We start from the raw sequence: 20,665 nt of genomic DNA, 5'->3' as shown, positions 1-20,665 counted from the left end.
ATCTCAAGTGGTAGGGTGTGGGGGCAAGCTTTCTGACCATAGGGAAATTACATTGTGGCACCCAACGGAGTATTTTAGGCCCATTATTACTTTTATGTTGTGTCAATGACATGTCAACTAGCGTTGATGAAGACTGTAAGTTGATCGTATATATAGACGACAGTGCAATCCTGTATTCACACAGAGATTCAAATGTCATTTTAATGAAACTTGGCAAAGTCCAAGAAAATTGTTCTGATTGGCTAGTAAACAACAAGTTGTCACTTCATCTCGGGAAAAATTTATGTATCCTGTTCGGCCCTAGTCGCAAGCTTTCTACCGAAGGTCAGTTTGAAGTCAAGTGTCATAATCATGTCATCAAAACAAGTAATTAGGTCAAATATTTAGGGGTAACTATTGATAAGTTTTTGAAATGCAATGTCATTGTGAATGAGATTACAACCAAGGTCAACTCAGGGTTAACATTCCTGTACAGAAATGGAGCTTTGCTAAACAGAAAGTCAAGGTCAACGTTAGCATCTGCACTTATTCAATGATACTTTGATTACTACTCGTCTGCGTGGTATGCAGGTTGATCTAATTCCTTGCAAAAGAAATTACAGATTCTTCAAAACAAAACAACCAGGTTCATCCAAAATATAGGGCCTAGAACCACTATAAATTGCGAAATCTTTGATTCAGTTAACACACTCTGTGTAGATGATAGAGTTAAAAAACTGCGTCTAAATCATGTTTTTAATATTTTTCATGACCTTGCACCAAGATACTTGCACGAGCATTATTTCAGAAACAACAATGTTACTATCTAAAGCGGGTTCCAATTTTAATTTCATGGTTCCAAGGGTGAGGGCTTACGATAGTTCCAATTTTTACTATCATGCTATGATAGACTGGAATTCTTTACCATTTGAAGTTAAGTCCGTTAATAATAAGGTAAATTTCAAATCATTAGTTAAAACGCATCTTGCACAAGAAGCCTGCTAGAGGGAGAATATGAAGTTTGTATATAGAAATAGAACCTTATTCACGTTATTATTCATTTTAAGTTTTTAATTGTACATTGATGTTACTCTATTCTGGCCACACTACATCATTCATTTACCAAAATATTTGCACATTGCTGTCCATGCCATCCAATTGTAATTTATTTATTTATTGACATAGATATACTTTTGAAGTCTTAAGGACCCCATTGGAAATAAGCAGTAATATTTTTGCATTAATGGGTTATCCTAGGTAGACTGTGATATAAGTACATAATGCAGCGGTGATAATATCTTGTATGTGATGACAATACTGTGATAAAATGACTGTGATAACATCTGGTATGCTAAGTTTTATACAATTGGCATGTGTATTTATATATTTATATTTTGATGATGTTTTATACAAAAATGATTGTTCTGCCTGAATAAAACTACTACAATAAGTCCTCAGTACCCCTTGCTTGTCGTAAGAGGCGATTAAATGGGGCGGTCCTTCGAATGAGACAGCAAAAACCGAGGTCCCGTGTCACAGCAGATGTGGCACGATATAGACCCCCCCTGCTCAATGACCATAAGCGCCGACCATAGGCCTAAATGTTGCAGTCCTTCATCGACAATGTTGATGTCTCCACGTGAGTGAAAGGTTCTCGAGAGGAACGTTAAACAATATTCAATCAATCAATCAATATCTACATCAGGAAACACAACATGGTTGCGTCACTAGCTCATACACCAGTGGAAATTAAGATAACTTAGTGTTATTTTGCGACCTAACAACGCCTCACTCTTCAAGATTAATTACGTTAGGCAATACCCATGGTTTTATCGCTAGCTCATACACTCTTGCGGAAAAAAATATCACACACTCGGTCGAGTAAGCATAGTGTTATTTTACAATGTAACAACACCTCATTCTTCAAGTATCTCATTAAATGTACTCACGTGTGAGAACACAACATTGTTGCGCCCTACATTTTCACAATTCAAACCAACATATCGTTATTATACGACATAGCAACGCCTCATTCGTCAATTGTCTAATTACATGTATTTACGTCAGAAAACATAACATCGTAACGTCATAACAACGCCTCATACTTCAGATTTCTCATTATTTACGTTAGGGAACACAAGTTATAACCAAACGCATCAAAGTTGACGCTACTTCATACACACAACATGTCGTCGGTCGACATTTTCCTAATTTATTCGTCTTGGGCAGTTTAGTTAGGATTTTTCGATATAAGAAAATGCACAATCACTACTGCGTCAATATACGCTAAACAATTAAATGTGATTCATATAGATACGTGTTACTATAAAAATTTCGAATTACATGTAAATCTTTTATACTGATAAGACTCGAAATATCATGTCTTTTACACCGACGTTTTATACCAATCAAATTCTAATAGGTGGACATATTTTGGTTAGATATAGCAACTCAATATAGTGCAATAATTTAGATTTTGTCCCTTTCATTGGATTCCGAGAGTGTACACATATCTATATGGATAGCATACATGTAATTGTGCATTAGATGAGGATGTTGCCTCTTGTTAACAGTTTCATGGGTAAATATTCTGTACAAGTGCAACACAATGTTAGGTAAAGTCGAAGATATATTCAATTTATAAAGATAGCCTTTTATGCCTAAAAGGTTACTCTAAGAAATGTTCACGCTGGATTCAGTTACTGTCAGTATACAAACAGTTTTTAAAGATTGGAAGAAAAAGGACATATTTCCGTAGACCTTGTTTCTAAACAAGAATTAACGAGCTGCAGCAGAAATCAACTCTATGACAAACAACATAAGAAAAATCGTTCAATTGGCGGACACATGTCATAGCTCTTGGTATATCAAATTTTATATTATATGATAAACTCCTCTGTAAGCTCATACAAAGATCAGCATTGATGCGCACTTTTTTTTAAATACCAAGGACTGGTTTTTCAAATACACTTTAAAAAGGTTACTTGAAATATCTTTTCGACTTTGTTTATACGCCATGCAACAATATTGTATATTCAACATAATGCAGTTTTGAATATCTTAATTCATATCGTTGTTAAGATTATTTGGCAAAATTGATCATGTATTACTTACTGTTCTACTACAAAGCAAACTTTTATTAAAAAAAATAATGCCTGAAAAGGGTGTTCTACATTTTCAAGTTTATTGTAATATATGACCCATTGTCTGCTAAAATCTTATGGCAAATGTTTTAGAAAACGTTACAATACCTTCTGAAATTATTACACTTTTCCTACGTATCTCTAAAATGAAACATACGAGGGCTGTTCGATATGTAATGTGTATTGTACGATATCTCAAAAGCATTCGACTCAAATAGTGAAATGAACATTACATCCATTCAAAGTATTGTCAGCGGTTTTAAATACATAATTTCAATCCCTTAATTTAATTGTGAAAGGTGTCACGGTATGCTGATTTAGGTAGACCTCTGGGGCACTGACTGATGGTTGAACCAAGGGCTTGTCGGGACTTGTAACGACGACCAGATAAGAACTTTTTAAGTTTTAGAAAAAGCACAAAGTCGCATAGGGCTAGATCTGGAGAGTATTGTAGGTGTGTCAAGAAGTTCATACTTCAAAATTGCTTCACAAGTTCAGATGTATGTGATGGAGCATTATCATGAAGTAAACGAACATGCCTAAATCCTGACACAGGGCGTCGTTTATGATAATATTTCTTGAGCTTTTCAAGTACAAGATATCCGTAATATTGACATGTAACACTTTAATTTGCACTTCGGCACCGGCATGTGTAGGGCTATACTATCACATGAGAAGAATATACAATAAAGAACCTTCTTTGTGCTTATGGTTCTTTTTGGCAACTACAGGCCTTCTAACGTGTTTAGTTCGTCATATTTTGTTTTCCAATTTTTCTTACTGGCTCAAAATGGTTAACCCTTGTTTCGTCACCAGTAACAATGTTTGCAAATTGTGTTTGATTGAATTTGGGAAACATTTTGAGCAATTGCTTAGCGGTTTGTACTCGTGTCCCTTTTTTTGTCATCTGTCAATACATGCGGTATCCATCCGGCAGACATCTTTTGTACTTTCAAAATACGCTTTAAAATGAAATGCACCTGCGATAGCGATATGCCAACAGCTTTGGCAATATCACGAATCGTGTATCTGATATCACTTTCAATTATTTCCCTGACTTTTGAGACATTTGCCTTGCCTGTTACAGTCACAGGTCGGCCAGATTTTGCTGCATCTTTGACGGACTCTGTGCCAGTCAGAAATGTCTTTCTGTACCTACGAACTGTCTCATAAGATACCTTATCAAACCCATAACCCCCCCCCCCCAATTCAGTAAAAATCTGCATTACCGAATGACCGAGTTTTGTGCGAACTTTTGTGTAAGCTCTAATTTCTTCAATATTTTCAACCCGTTTCCCAACCATTTTTACAACAGTAGTCAACGACTGGCTCTATTGAAATGACTATAAGTTTAAAACTATGTAGAGATGAAGGCTCGTGTCTATACTGTTGGAAAGGTATTGCATAGAGCTATTCAGTAGTATCACTATCCGCGAAATTGTGCAAAGCGTTATCTCGCTGTGGTACAATACACATTACATATCGAACATCCCTCGCACACTGCTGACATACTTTAAAATGCCTGTCAAATCTGCTAACAATGTTAAACAGTTTCCATATAAAAAAAATGATTTGATCTACATGTAAATCAGCAAAATGGAATTAATACGGATAATTACATGGAAGATGATTAATGTTATCACAGAAGTAAACTAGCCCACACAGAACCCTTACAATTCATACAAAATTACTGCACAGTATTTGTGTGATAACCAAATTGGATTGAACATAGTTCAACTACCAAAACGAATATTTGAGCACTCATCGCGTAGTTTCTGGTTTAGATAGCATACTGTCATATGAAACATCGCATTATCACTTTTCCATTCAAAGAAGAAAAAATAAAATACAACTTACCCAGTGACAAGGAAAAATCCATAAGAAAACTACTTGAAGGATAAATACACTACAGAATGGCTGCATTATGTGGTCTCTGTCTTAGCCGCGGACAATACATTCTTACAGTAATACTGACAGGTCCACAAATAAATTCCTACCTCAACCAATGTAAATTTACCCCTGCGTTGCCAGAGTCGTGTTTCAACCACAGGCAATTGCATCGCTTGGGGGTCGAATTTACTATATAAAGATCTATAGTAAATTCGACCCCAAGCGATGCAATTGCCTGTGGTTTCAACTACAATGAGTTGTCTATTTAAATAGATTTTATGACGTTCAACATTCAAAGATATTTAACACTGTGTCCTATTCTTATGTAAAAATATTTGTCTGGTGGCCATCAAACAAGTTTGAAATATGACAACATGCGACATACAAACGAAATTGGAAGAGGCTGGTAAGCTTTCAAACCTAAAGTTTAGTTTGTATTACCAGTTTTCACATATAATACAACATTCAAGAAAATAATCATTAGCTTACCTTTTTCTGTTAGTAATCAAAATTACAATGTACCCTTCCACACAGCGTACGGTATCCATGTTAACCCATTACATTTCAGTGCCTCACAAATAAGGAACAGTGAAATAGATATAGCAATGCAAATAAAATGTAATTATAAACTTATTTTTTTTAAAGAATGTTTTTATTTTGTAGCTAACCTATAAAATCCCATGTAGACGATAAAAAGTACAAAATACATACCATGATATCAACAACTTATTCACACGGGTCTATAAAATTTCCAGAAGGGAAACTTGAACCAATAAGTTGGAAATAAAGTTTTATGCTTATCATCTATAATACATTACACAGCTCGACCTGCATTGCATCGTCATGCCTGCATTGCAGTTACGTAGCTACATTAGGGGTGGAGGTGGGTACTAGCTTTATGATTTTTTCGACATCGCTCTTTTTCCGCTATCATTACAGGCAAAGTTGGCCATTTTTAACGTTCGATCTATACATAGGCTGGTTTCCGACCTTTTTAGACGGTGGCTATTGATAGCCACTGTCTTATGCTGGGGTAACAGTAGGCGTACCTGTATATACACGGGGACCCTAAATACTGGTATGTAATATTACTCGATTCATAAATGTGCATAAGATAACGGCGTTGTAATCATTAGTCAGTGCCTTTGAAGTTGCGGTTTCTCTGTCAGCCTTGAATCTGAATGCCCTTCGTGTAAAACAACATGTCCACTGAATGTCCTGGTGTGTTAACAGTTTTCACGGCATCACAGAGAGTATGAAATTCTATTTAATGGATATAATGCACAGAACATTTTTTCTTGCAAAATACTATTAAGATGTTGACTATTCAAAGTATAAAGATCTATTTTCCATGAGCAATTGTGAATTGTTTGAATGGGGCAATTTCTTGTTTCAATTTTATTTAATTTTTTATATATAATTTTCAAATCATTAGAACTGTAGAATCGTTTAAATTCGTGGGGGCCAATTTCCATGGATTTGCTGAATGTTTACGGGTTCGTTGGGACGTAATTTCGTGGTGCTCTGGGGTTGGGGTGGGAGATATGCTAGAGTTCCTCATTGACAATATCTTCTTGGTCTTTGGTGATCAGGTCTTCCAACAGTCTGTTGGAATTCCCATGGGCACGAATTGTGCTCCTTTGGCTCGTTTAGCTGACCTGTTTTTATATTCATATGAAGCAGAATTTGTTCAAAAACTTCTGCGTGAGAGGAGAGGGTCTCTCGCTGTGGCCTTCGGTTCGGCTTTTGGATATATCGATGACGTTTTGTCTGTTGACGGTGATGGCTTTCGTTCGTGTGTCGGTTTGATATATCCCTGTGAGCTCGAAATGAAGGACACCACAGAGTCGTCCACTTCTGCTTCATACTTAGATATTTTATTGAAAGTAGACATTAACGGCAAACTGACAACTCAATTGTATGACAAACGGGAAGATTTCAGCTTCTCCATCGTCAACTTCTCACATTTATGTAGCAATATTCCATTATCACCTGCATATGGTGTTTATATATCTCAACTGATTCGATATGCAAGAGCTTGTTCTGGGTATAGTCAGTTTTTAAATCGAGGTAAGCTACTGACAAACAAGTTGATGGTACAGGGATTTCAACAGTCTCGATTGAAGTCAGCATTTCGCAAATTCTATGGTCGTTGTGGCGGTCTGGTTCGTCAGTACAGCCTCGCGTTGAGTCAGGTGCTGTCTGGCGTGTTTCATACCGATTGTTGGGCCGTTCTTGGCACACTGATTTGACTGCGGATGGCTCCGTTTGCCTGGTCGGGATGTGGGGCTCGCAGCGGGTGTGACCGGTCAACGGGGTCTGCTTGCTCCTCCTGGGCACCTGGTCTCACCTCTGGTGTGTCCAGGGGTCCGTGTTTGCCCAACTATCTATTTTGTATTGCTTGTAGGAGTTATGAGATTGATCACTGTTCGTTATCTTCACCTTGCATTTGTAAGATTCTTGTATACATGTACTAGTTGTCTTTATTCGTTGAAGATGTAAATTCGTGGGTGAGGGGTACCCAAGAATTCCACGAAAATTGAGCCAACACGAATTCTAATAATTCCACAGTAATTTGTGGAGTCATTCATATCTATATTGATTGCCGTTGGTCTTTGTACGATAGTTATGATTTGTTTGGTTTTTTCAATTGAGAGTATCACGAACGATGTTTGAACAAATGCTCCATCCATAGGCGGATCCAGGAATTTGTGAAGGGGGGGGGGTCTAGCACTTGATCGTTTAGCTACTTGTCACAATCTCCACCCCACTCATTTACACCTTTTGCTGTGTACATAACATCTTAGGGAGATTTTGAGACAGTTTATACATGAAAATGTTGTACTAATTTATTGTGGAATCATTATTGTTGGTGGATTTCGTGGGTCACTCTTACCCACGAATTTACGTGTCATTCAATATTATTTTTAAATCAACTAGAGTTATCTCTTTTAGTAACATCGTATCGCTTACCGATGAAATTGTGTCCCCACGAATTACAAAAACTTTGCTTACCCACGAACATTAGTCCATGAATTAAAGTAATTCCACACTTTTAGAATTATAGATTCAATCTTAGATTTGATTGTTGATTCTTCAAATAATATATCTAAGTAACAAATAAAAATGATAAAATAAGTATGTTGTGGTATTAATAAAATGTTTATCAATTAGCACAATATACCTGTTTTCAACGTCAGAAAATTGCAATTTTCCTTTAACAGCATTATCAAAATTTCACAAAAACTGGTTATAACAATATAACAGTATTCATAACAATTTCATGAAACTGTTTCTTTAAAAAATATACAAAATATTTATAAAAATAAAGGAAATATATTGCATAATGGACTTGATGAATAACTTAATGGAAACAGAGTTATTGCCCTTGGATTCAATATTTTGAAACATATAATTGGTTTTTCATATGAAACTTAGACTTTTGAAATATTTTATGGTCAACAACATTTTTAACAATAACTATTGAAAAAGATTCCAACAAAATTTATGTTCCTGACATGCATAAATCTTATTAAATCATTGACTTTGCGAAATCTTATGACGTCACAGGAGGGTGGAACTACGTTAAAACGATTCCACAGTACTACTTGTTTGCCAAGTTCTAGTCATTATTATCGCTATATACTGATTTGATTTTAGATAAGGATAAAAAAAATCTGATTTGATGGTTACTCCCCCGGAAGGTCTGCAGTAAATGGTGCAAAATCCTGCATTATGAGCATTTCCTCACGACCTGACATTTCTTTTTCACTTTTAAATTGTCTGCTTCTTAAACAAAACTTTTATGGTACATATATACTTTTTAAAGAATTCTTAAGTGATGTTAGCTTTTATCATATACCCATCGATGTATCGTTTGTTGATACTGTGGATTTCACAGCGTGTGATCCGGTTTTCCGGATCACCACACTGATTTTCTGATTCCGTATCAGTATCCTCTGAAACTGATGCCGTCACAATGCATCAACGCAACGTTATTTGTGGAAAATATTGACCGCGTCACAAACGAAACTGCGTACACAAAACATAATTTCATGGTATGTCTGTGTTTTTGATAGTTTGGATTACATTCATTATCTTAGAAATATGGATTTAAAATGCAGAAGGGGGTAAATAATAAATTTATCATTACTACAGTAACTTGATCCGAAGAGTTGGATCACGTCTCGTTGACAGGCGCGGATCATCAGATCAAACTCGACGCTTCGCGTCTCGTGTGATCTGATGATCCACGTCTGTCAACTCGACGTGATCCGACTCTTCGGATCAAGTTACTGTAGTAATAATATATATATGTATGTTGAGTGGATATTGATCAACATTACTAACGGCGACATTTGCTTTGTGCTAGCAACAAGTCATGTAGTAATTGAAGTGAAAGTAGGTGAATCATCACATTCATTGTCCGCTTAGAAAATCAAGAACTTTGTTCGTGCATTCGAAAGTACATTCATTTTATTTTAGTGTGGAAACCGGAACCTTTTCCAAACTTTCACATGTGAATTGAATTATATAACGACAATAGCTACTTCATTTGTGAAAATGTGTAATAATTTTTCCCCCAAAAAATCACAACACGCTATAAAATTTCAGTTTTCGATGAGTTGTTTCCTGAAAAGGCCATGGCTACCTTCTCACGCAGCAACTGGATTGTATTGTTCCGAACAGATGACACTCACCTGTCAGACTTGCGAAATACTTATTTTTCAACATATTCAAGTGGCTTTTGATCTTATCAGCATCACGATTATTACATTTTCGTGCAATGTAGCAGCTGTTTGTCACTTTAGTGTGCTCACTGTAACTCCTGTGCAACTCTAGCTTCAAGTAATGTGGTTTGATCAGTTACTGAGTCAGGTAACTCATTTAGGCCAGTCGTGTTTTGTTGAGTTTCACTCAGTATTTTGATTGTTCAGCTTTTGTGGGGAACATTGTTTGTCCCAATGTCTGTGGCCGAACTGGGGAGTCACTCGGTAATGGTATGCGATGACTGTTTAGGCTCCAAAGCCTGGGTGTCTCTCCCTCCACCTGCTTCTAAATCAGGGGGCAATTTACAGGACTAAATGTCTTAGCAGTTAAAAAAAAGTCAGCAAATTAATCTGCTACAGTGGGGCCACCACTACTGGTGGTTGGGGCCACATCCACCTCATTCCAATGAGGGGATGCTACAGGCTGATACATGTTATGGTACAACATGATATCTACAAACCAAGTAGCACTGCAGGAGACGGGTCCAAAGAGCGGGTCATACTTAGCTCCTTATGCCGAACTGGGGAGTTGGTAGGTGATTACTGTTTCTGCTCTTAAACCTGGGTGTCTTCCCCCACCTGCTTTTAAATCAGGGGGAATTCACAGAGTAAAGTCTAAAAGTCTTAGAAGTTAAAACAAATAAACAAATAGTGGGGCAACCACCGGGGACGGTTGGGACCAAATCCACCTCACTTCAGTGAGGGGATGCTACAGGCTGGTGAATGTTAGGGGCTTATGTCCAACATGATTATCTACAAACCAGGTAGCACTGTCCAAGACAGGGTGAGAAGGGCGGGTCTCGCTTACCTCCATAGAACGCTGGCGTCCGTTCGGGTCTGGTTACTGAATGTTTTACTCGGGGCCTCCAGTGTACCCCTTACAAATTAAATTGAATTGGCACACTGGACGACTCCCCAGTTACCCCCACAAAATTTCACATGCGGCCGAGCCTTGTCCATTTTTGTAGATCCCGAATGTACAATTTCTGTAAATATTAATAAATTGTAAATGTCTACATGTTTTGTGTCTTTATGCACTGCAACGAGTCATGACCATTTCCATTACAGCCAGTATGCAATTTAATGTGGCCTTTTGGATTTTCTATCAAGATGTATTCTTTGATTAATCGATATTACCTGATTTTATATCAAATAGTCCGTATCAATCTAGATAACTGTATGTTGCGTCTACGTGACGTATCTGCTACAGCGTTACGAGTTACTCTGTATGCTCTACATCCCACCTGGTACTCCCTGAGATAGAACCCATTCATTAGACAATTTTCAACCGAAGCACCCACCCACCCGACCCCCTTTTTACATGTATTTTCTCTATTCTGCAGTTTCCATTTCTTACATAGGTTGCAACAGATGAAGGCTCGATACAGTTTTCTTTGATGCAGTATGGTGAAGCCTGGACCACACGAACTGTTGCTGAATTACCATTCGGGATTGAGTGTCTCAATACTACTAACTTTAAGTTTAAAGGAAAAAATTTCTTCTTACGTCAACTCGTATGCATGTTGAGTCTAATTAATTAGACTGTCGCATGTTTAAGGGGGCTGGGGCCTGGGAAGTCGGTAATGGTATGCGAAGACTGTTTATGCTCCAAAACCTGGGAGGCCTCCGTGGCCGAGTGGTTAGAGCATCACGCTCCAAATCACACCGCCTCTCACCTCTGATCGGCGTGGGTTAGAAATGAAACATTTTCCCAGTACATTGTATATGAGTTCTCCTTCCACCAATAAAAAAACTGGGCGCCACCAGATAACTGAAAATTGTTGAGTGTGGCGGAAAACAGCAAACAATCAATCAATCAAAAACCTGGGTGCCCCCCCCCCCCTACCTGCTTCTAAAGCAGGGGACAATTTACAAGACTAAACGTTTTAGCAGTTAAAAGAAGTCAACAAATTAATCTGTTACAGTGGGGCCACCACTAGGGGTTGTTAGGCCACATCCACCTCATTTCAATGAGGGGATGCTACAAGCTGGTACATGCTATGGTACAACACGATATCTACAAACCAGGTAGCACTGCAGGAGACAGGTCAAAAGGACGGGTCTCACTTACATCCTTAATGCCGAACTAGGAAGTCGGTGGTGGTAGGTGATAACTGCCTCTGCTCTAAAACCTGAGTGCAAGTAAACAAATAGTGGGGCAACCACCGGGAACGGTTGGGGCCACATCCACCTCACTTCAGTGAGGGGATGCTACAGGCTGGTGAATGTTAGGGGCTTATGTCCAACATGATTATCTACAAACCAGGTATTATTGCACGAGACATGATGAGGAGGGCAGGTCTCCCTTACCTCTTTAGAACGCTGGCGTCAGTTCAGGTTTGGACACTGAATGTTTTATTCGGCCTCCCAGTGTACCCTTACAAAATAAATTAAACTGGCACACTGGACAACTCCCCAGTTATCCCACGAACTTTCACATGTGACCGAGCATTGTCCATTTCTGTATATCCCGAATGCACAATATATTTCTGTATTTATTAATAAATTGTAAATGTCTACATGCTTGTGTCTTTATGCACTGCAATGGGTCATGGTCATTTCCATTACAGCCAGTATGCAATTTAATGTGGCCTTTTGGATTTTCTAGCAAGATGGATTCTTTAATTAATATATACGAGTATATAAGAGCTTCTAAAACGTAGAAGAATAGAATATCATATATACTTGATACACTCGTAACTCTATACATTGTGTCCAATACTTAGAAAAAAAATAAAACAATTTAATTTTCACGATTTCAAAAATTATGCTTAGACTATAATGTATTGACACATAAACTGTTTTAGGCTTGCCCCATCTTCGCTAGCCAAGGGTTTACGATCCACTCCGCTTCTCTACAAACCCGTGGCAGATTTAGTGAGATTTTCGTAGCCTCAACTTTTAGCATATGCTTGGACGCAGGGAAAGTCCACTGCTCAATCCGAGAACGTGTTACGTTAGATCACGTGCAAAACAAAGGAATTTAAATACCTACAACTGTCACTCTTCCGTGTATCAAGTACATATCCAAACCAATGATGCCACGTGCGCAGTTCAGACTCGTATCTACGTAAAGAAGTACATTTTATTTACTACAGTACCGTACCATAAGTTTAATATCAAACATCTCTTGTAATTCGTTGTTTTGTGGTCTGTCTATCTCAGATTTAGACAGTTGCGTCAGCTATTTTTCCTTAAAGGACATATCTCATGTTTTCAAAGTATACAATATTACATGCATTTTGTCTTCTTTATGCTTATAGTAATTAATTCTAATAGTTCGTTCGCCGAAATTTTGCGATAATTAACCACAATACAGACTTAAATCTAAGCCCCGATTTCAAAAAGTCTAGTTAATTAGGTAGGTAGTCACGTGGTACAATGACGTCACATGCGCCCTTCGGATTGTGAAAGTACTGCGAGATATTATTAAAAACTCAACTTTTAGGGCCCTAATTAATTTACCATGGGCAACATTTAAATCGATGTTGATAAATTGTCCGAGTTTTATATGTGTTCGCCACCAGTGCACACATATAACGATGTAAATATACAAATATAGCGAGTAAAGCGTGTATGAAATCGGCAAAATTGTGAGTAAATAATGTTTATATGGGTCGCTGTCTACAAACTGTTTGGGGATGTTATTCCTTTATACATCTGTAATTGGCGCTGTTTTTCTAAAATAAACAGTGCAATCATTATTTATTTTTGGATTAGACAAATTATGATACGTTAAATTGTTGACAACTAGGTCCTATGCCAAGCTATTGTCATGCGTGCATTTCGGAAAGAAAGAAAAAGACAACACACACACAAATCAATAAAAATATTCAAATTTAAAGTGGTAATCACATTATTTTATTTTGATAAAGCAATCTTATTACTATTTTTGAATTGTGATCTGCACGTCTTTAGGAAGTACGAAGTGGGAGCACGGCATTATAGCCTACTGACGTACTCAATATGCTACGAGTTCAATAAAGAAATAATTTTATAATTCAATTTAAAGTTAGGAAATACAATATTCTATTATTTGTATAATTAAAAGTTCAATTATTTTGTATCTTTATTTTTTATTGTTGTAAATCTACCAGTTTGTAGAAGTTACATTGTATCGTCGATATATGTTGTTACAAGGTGAAGGTCAGTTGATCCGAGTGTGTATTGAATTTGAAGAGCAAAACAGAATGTATGCTATAGGCCTACCAGTGCTTATAGCTTCGATATATCCATTTTCTCGCAGTTTATCAGGGTCTCTGTCCAAGCGATGTTTGAAAAGGTGACTGGGTGTGTTTTTTAAGGTAAAGTTCTTGCTCCAACAAAAAAATTATCCACGTCTTTTTTCTCGTACCTTCCTTCGAAAAATTGAAAAATACTCAGTCTAAATCCTTTCTACCAACAACTAGTACACCCGAGCACGGCACAAAACATCTTAATGAATTATTATTTACAAGCCGTTAACGTGACAATTGGTTTTTTGTCGATTAAATCTAATCTGTTTATGAAATGGCTAATAGATGTTTTCAAACCCGAGGGCGCATATGACGTCACACAAAATGGCGCGTAAACTAGCGAAAGAAAATATGCATATCGCAAGATTTGAATTTCATCGCTTTCAAACTCGAAAACTACGTAAAATATTTCATTTAAAACACATTTAAAATAGTTTTAGGCATAAAAAGAGTTAATTTTGCTGAAAAAATGAAAAAGTTTAGAAACATGCGTTGTGTCCTTTAACTTACACACGTGGGGTTATTTTTAGACGCCGACTCAACGACTACATATACATGTATGTCATGGGTTCACACATGTTTACTTTCTAAATAATATTCTCACTGATTTCTTTATGAAGTATGCAATTAAGAGATAGTTAAATTTATCATTGATATTTTGAATGATTTGCATACCACATTGCGTAACTCTCTGACCGCAGCCAATTCTAAACAACGAGCGCAGCCATTTCTAAACAACTTTTAGACAGTAGCTGAAACACACATTTTAATTGGATAAGCATGATGTAATCCAAACAGGGTTGTTTTCTCCATCCGCTAGAGGGCGCCACTCAAAGCTACGAAAATCGAACTAAATCTGCCAAGGGTTTGTAGAGAAGCGGAGCGGATCGTAAACCCTTAGCTAGCGAAGATAGACTTGTCCTTAAAGCTGACATAAATTAATAAATACGTACACCTTTCTCATCTTATCCGCCATATTTCTCTCAGGTAGCCTAATTTACTCTACCCGTATATACCCCAAATGTGATTGTCACACCTGAGCGATTTTTCTAGGTGGACTCGACCAGTGCACATCTCCGATAGTAATATATAGGGCATGAGAAACAAATAGAATAACATTTTAAAACATTATGCTTTGCTCAAAATTACTAAATATTTATTGTATACTAATGCAACATTCTGGAAAGTTTAGATAAGTTAGACAAATATGCAAAAAAAAAAAAGGAAAAAAAAAAAGAAGCTTTTCTTGCATACTTGCAAGTGCGTGCAAGTATTTGCATTTTCTTATAAAATAAATGCGGAGAAATCTGTTGCCAATTACATACTGATAGAATGGAATAAGCAAAGAGCATAAAATATATTATTTATATAAATTCTTGCACAATAAAGGTGCATGCCATATGCATATGTAATGCACATGACATACCCCCCCCCCCCCCAAAAAAAACCGTATCAAAAACGGGCGTCTATTCAACAGGTATCGGAGATGTGCACTTACCGAAAATATTAGATTCTCTTTATTCTGATAAATCCACGAAACAATGATAAATTCCATTTGTATCTCGTTAGAACTTTACAACACGTTGTCATTCCATTATACAGACTGCAACACACTTCACCTGTGCCAAACATGGTGTCTTCAATCAGGGGAGATGTCAGAGTCGAAAAAATTTCCCATATTGAATGCTTGTCTGGTCGACGTTTTCCAGTTTATAGAAATCGGGAATATGATATCTGGTTGGATATATTGCGTGCACAATTCAAAATTATACAAACTTGGATATACAAATAAGGGAATAATGATCGAAAATATCTGTGTAAAAATACGTGTATTACATTTGCAGTCCATAATAAACAGTTGATTACACAAAGACACATATAAAAGGAAATGTATAAACGAAAATATAGTTTTGTTGTCTCTTTTGGAACCACATAATTATTTACGATCTCTGTATGTCCATATTCATTGATTGAACAGGAGAGAGAGAGAGAGAGAGAGAGAGAGAGAGAGAGAGAGAGAGAGAGAGAGAGAGAGAGAGAGATAAAGAGAGAGAGAGAGAGAGCGACCGTCCTCCTTCGATTTACAATATATCATTTTACAGAAGGAAAGAAAACTGATCACTGATATAAATAAGCTTACAAGCATTAAAATTTTCCAGCTATTTAAAAATTTGTGATTGACAATATATTGGAAACTTACAGGAGTTGATGCTTATAATTGAATTCATTACAAATCTAAAATATATAATTAGTTTGAACTGTTCAGGTAGAAAATACTGACTTTGTATGTTCGAATAACGGGAAAAAAGTAAATTGTCAAAAAAGTGGGGAAAGCAGACCAGCCTTCCTGCCGACCCCAACCCCCTGTATACGTGCCTGAAACAACATATCAATTCGTGTTGAAAGAAAGGTGCATATCTGCACTTCATTAAATTCCAAAGGAGCTCGAATTTATGTTTTCCCCTATTAATTATTTTGTATGCAAGATTCGTTCCCGAATTTAGAATCATACTTTCAGTCAGAGCAGAAATGAATTCATTTTGAAGTACATCTAGTTTGAATGCAAATGTTGGGTTTCTTCTTTTAATTTCATCAGACTCATTAGAACCCCCTCATCCAAACTATGCAGCTTTGTTTTTATTGATAAATGAATTCGGATATAAATTATATAATGTTTTTTCGTAATCATATAGATATTGACATTGTATCGTATCAAATAAAACCTGAACACGAATTGTACTGATTTATGAATACTAACATCTTATCGAATACATTTGAATTTGAAATTTCGACGTACAGCGGTATGGCCATTGCGCCAGATCTACGAAATGAAAATATTTATGAATAAATTACACTCAACCCTGAAAGTAATCATTATGGCATGTTACAGAAATGTTAAAACACACAAATGCTATAGTCCTAAAATGCATGCATACGATTTTTCTGAATACATGTATTTATGTATTCGTGAATGAAGTTCATACGCTTGAAAATATCTTGGTCTTTATGCATTTTGTTTTGTGATTTTGGTTTACCATTCCTTACACTGTATAAATGAAGGAAAACTTGGTAAAGGGTACAATTCTACACCATACAATTAGTATACATGCATGTGTTGCAAAGCAAAATAATGTACATGTAAAAATATTATAACCAGACATGTATCGTCATTTTTCAGGGGTACAACAGGGGGGAAAAATGTAAAATTGTATTCTTCAAAATTTCTTGCCATTCAAAATAATAATTAAAAAGGATGAACGAAAAAAGCAATGAAATAAAACAAAACACCCAAACAAAGCTAGACCTTTTGTCTGATGTTCAAAGTCCTAATGTGGGGTGAAGGGTTAAAGAGTCTTTTACTTTGACTGCCTCAATAATTTCCCCCTACAGTTCATTTTTTTCAATCGTTGGGGTGGGGTGGGGTGGTTAGAGTCCTCTACTATGAGTACCTCATAATATCTTCATTTTCTTAATTGGTGGTGGTGTGTGTCTTCTACTATTATATCAGAACTTTCAAGCTGGGGTCAAGTGGGAGAGGGGTTGTCACTCAATATATCTTTTATTTGCATTACAAAATAACCACCAAAAATGGATATTGTTATTAAAGGTGGGGGACAGACACTCTTGTCCCCTCCCCTTGATTCTATGTGCTTGATAACGACGCATGATATGATAAACTCGATTATTACATTTTGCATTAGTACAATTTGCGTTGAGTTCAACGCAGAATGTAATAATGCAAAATGGCATAGATATATAAGATTTATTGAGCGCCAAATTAGCATAAAATGAAGTAATTGAAAATAACATTATTTAAAGATATGTTTAATTTCTAATTACTGCGTGCTTTAAATATCAGGGCAATCAAATAAATCTGTATTATCAATTAATGAGAGCAATATTGATTTACTAGTACTGTTCTCTTTTATTGAATTAACGATATCATTTGTCTTAATAAGAGCGCGATTATTGCAAGATCATCGGTTCTCTCTCTCTCTCTCTCTCTCTCTCTCTCTCTCTCTCTCTCTCTCTTCGTTATCTCTCTCATCCCATAGTTGCATATGCAAATTACCGTATATATGCATAAACAATTTATGTACCTAAATGATTTCCTGATAAATCTGCAATACTCTGACCAGTAAATCATATGGTATAAGAATTCATGCACAATACAGGGTAAATATTATACTCTGATACTTCCCCTGATTGAAGATAGCTAGCTGATCGGTACGGGCTAAGTGTGTCGCAGTTTGTACAATGGACAATATTGTTTACTGTTGGAATGCAAATGGAGTTTATCGTTTTGTTTCATGGATTATGCAAATAAAGGGAGTTTTACTACTACTTAGAGTATTTTCGACAAGTGTACACGTACATCTGCGGTCCTTTATAGATATTAGGAGTAGACCAAGGTAAATAGTCGTTCGAATTCGATGCGTATTCATGGCGATCATACATGTCATGTTTATAAGTACAGTAGTATTTATGTACATGTGTATTTGCCTTTTACTTGAAGTAATTGTGAATGGTATAGATTGTATACCCTTTGCTTATTCCATTTTATCAATAGATAATAGATGAAATATTTCTCCGCATTTTTGTATAGTTTTGACATATTTACTGCAAATGTACGCACATTCACGTAAAGAAAAGGCATTCTATATATATTTATCCAGACATATATATTTAGAATGATTTACTACTGTGCGATATGTTTTTTGTAATTTTGAGCACTACGTGGTGTTCCAAAACGTGATTTCATTTCTTCTTGATGTCCTATAAATTAGTATTTGGGTTTGAAAAATACTTAAATACTTTACCTAAAAAACTTCGAACAATATTTATTAGATTTAGAACTTCAAATCACCAACTCCCAGTAGAGACTGGAAGATGGTGTGGCACTCCTATAGACGAAAGAACTTGCCATATCTGTAATATGGGTCAGATAGCTGACGAATATCATTTTATCCTTGAATGTAAGTTTTTTTTTTAATGTTATAGAAGAAAGTATTTCTGTAAAAAATATTGTCACAAACCTAACTTTTTCAAATTTTCAGAGTTAATGTCAACTTCAGACTCTAATGTACTTATCAAATTGTGTAGTTTTATATCTAAAATATATGACCAATTCTGTCCTCCTTAACTCATTTTATGTATATAAAACAACTCCCTGCTTTTTTCACGTGTACCTTGCATTTAATATATTCTATTAGTAAATATTGAATATAGTGTACCTCATGTACCATAATATGGTGTGAGTGAATAAAGTAAATTGATAAACTGAAACTGATAGATGTACGTGTTACCTGTCGGAGCTACCCGCACAGGTAAATCGAAGACACTGATGTGAAGTGAAGCGTAGCAAAGCTCGTCCCCTTATATACCATGCGAACCCTGATACATATAACAATAGAATATCCAACTAATATGGGGGATTAGCAGAGAAATATGGCGGACATATAGAATTATACCATATTTATTAATTCATGTCAGCTTTAATACAGGGGAATCCTAAAGGTATTTAAATGGCAAATACGTATAAAGAGTTTAAATAGGGATGAAGGTAAGTTCTACGTTGCTAGTGTTTAAATACCAGGCACAAAGCTTTGTGCAACACCCTCTTTATTATGATGTCTTGTGTGGAAAATACAAATGCATATCATTGTTGAAATAGTTGAAATTTGTTTATTTTTTTTAAAAATATAGTTAAAATTCATTCATATCTAAATGAAATAAAACTGCATCAATACATTCTTCAAAAATAGTGTATGCCTTCAAAGTTAACAACTTTTAAAACTGTGCATATTATTTTCTATTTGTGAGATGTAAGGGAAAGCCAGTTGATTCATGGGGTCAAATATAGAAAAAAATGTTTGTTTGACGTCCCTTCGAGACTTTTTCCAATTATATTGCGACGTCAGAAGTTGTAGGTGAAGTTCCAACGATATATTCAGACCGATCTTTTACACCCCAAATCGTCACCCGTTCCAAATCGCCGGCGACGATTTGGGCATAACCTCACACCTCAAATTGTCTTCCCTTTGCTGCAACTATTTGGAAACATCATTTATATAGAAACTGGCTGTGTTTATTAAGTCCCTCTTCTCTCCTCTGTCTTCTTCTTTCTTCTTCTGTGGTCCAGCTATGGCCACAAAAGGTTATCTGGACCTTTGAAGCATGACATTTTAATCTTTTACTTCGTTTTCTACTTGTTCTGTTGCATATATTTTTTAAAACATTTATTATGATCACAGTATTTGTTATTGTTGTTTTGATTGGTAGTGGTTTTGTTACTATTGTAAGAATTGTATTTGTTGTTGGTGGTGGTGTCATTGTTGTCTATATTATATATGAATTTTTTTCGTCCAGTCCTCCAGAGAGAAAGAGAGAGAGAGAAAAGAGAGATGTGTCCGAAAATAAATCGTGTTTTGCCTGTATTTGTAGGGTCATTATCTCTGAATAAGTAAATGAACAAACAAGCAAACAAACAAATAAATTAAACCTATGTGCTTAGTCCCATATAACCTACATACAAAATTTTAGCTAAATCGGTTTACAAACACCAGAGTGACAGTCGAAAATAGTTCGCTATGATTGCAACTCGCAGTGTTTTTGAGCTCGCGATCAAGATATTTTATTTGACGAGAAG

At 36.1% G+C, this 20,665-nt stretch overlaps 2 protein-coding genes across 2 annotated transcripts in view; both read right to left on the bottom strand.

Annotated features, from left to right (window-relative positions):
- LOC125645776 (uncharacterized) overlaps positions 1–5,119 on the bottom strand; it is a 67,665-nt gene extending 62,546 nt beyond the window's left edge. The window contains exon 1 of the mRNA XM_048871598.2: positions 4,980–5,119. The gene's annotated coding sequence lies outside the window, so the exon portion shown is untranslated. The remainder of the gene's footprint in view (positions 1–4,979) is intronic.
- Positions 5,120–19,687: 14,568 nt separating this feature from the next.
- Positions 19,688–20,665, bottom strand: part of LOC125645962 (uncharacterized) — a 33,816-nt gene continuing 32,838 nt past the window's right edge. The window contains exon 12 of the mRNA XM_056158034.1: positions 19,688–20,184. Within this exon, the coding sequence (XP_056014009.1) occupies positions 20,159–20,184 (26 nt within the window). The 3' untranslated portion in view covers positions 19,688–20,158. The remainder of the gene's footprint in view (positions 20,185–20,665) is intronic.

Source organism: Ostrea edulis, chromosome 1 (genome assembly GCF_947568905.1).
Source record: "Ostrea edulis chromosome 1, xbOstEdul1.1, whole genome shotgun sequence".
Classification (NCBI taxonomy): Eukaryota; Metazoa; Mollusca; class Bivalvia; order Ostreida; family Ostreidae; genus Ostrea; species Ostrea edulis.
Note: the sequence above shows the minus strand (reverse complement) of the source record. Positions and strands in the feature narration are given on the sequence as shown.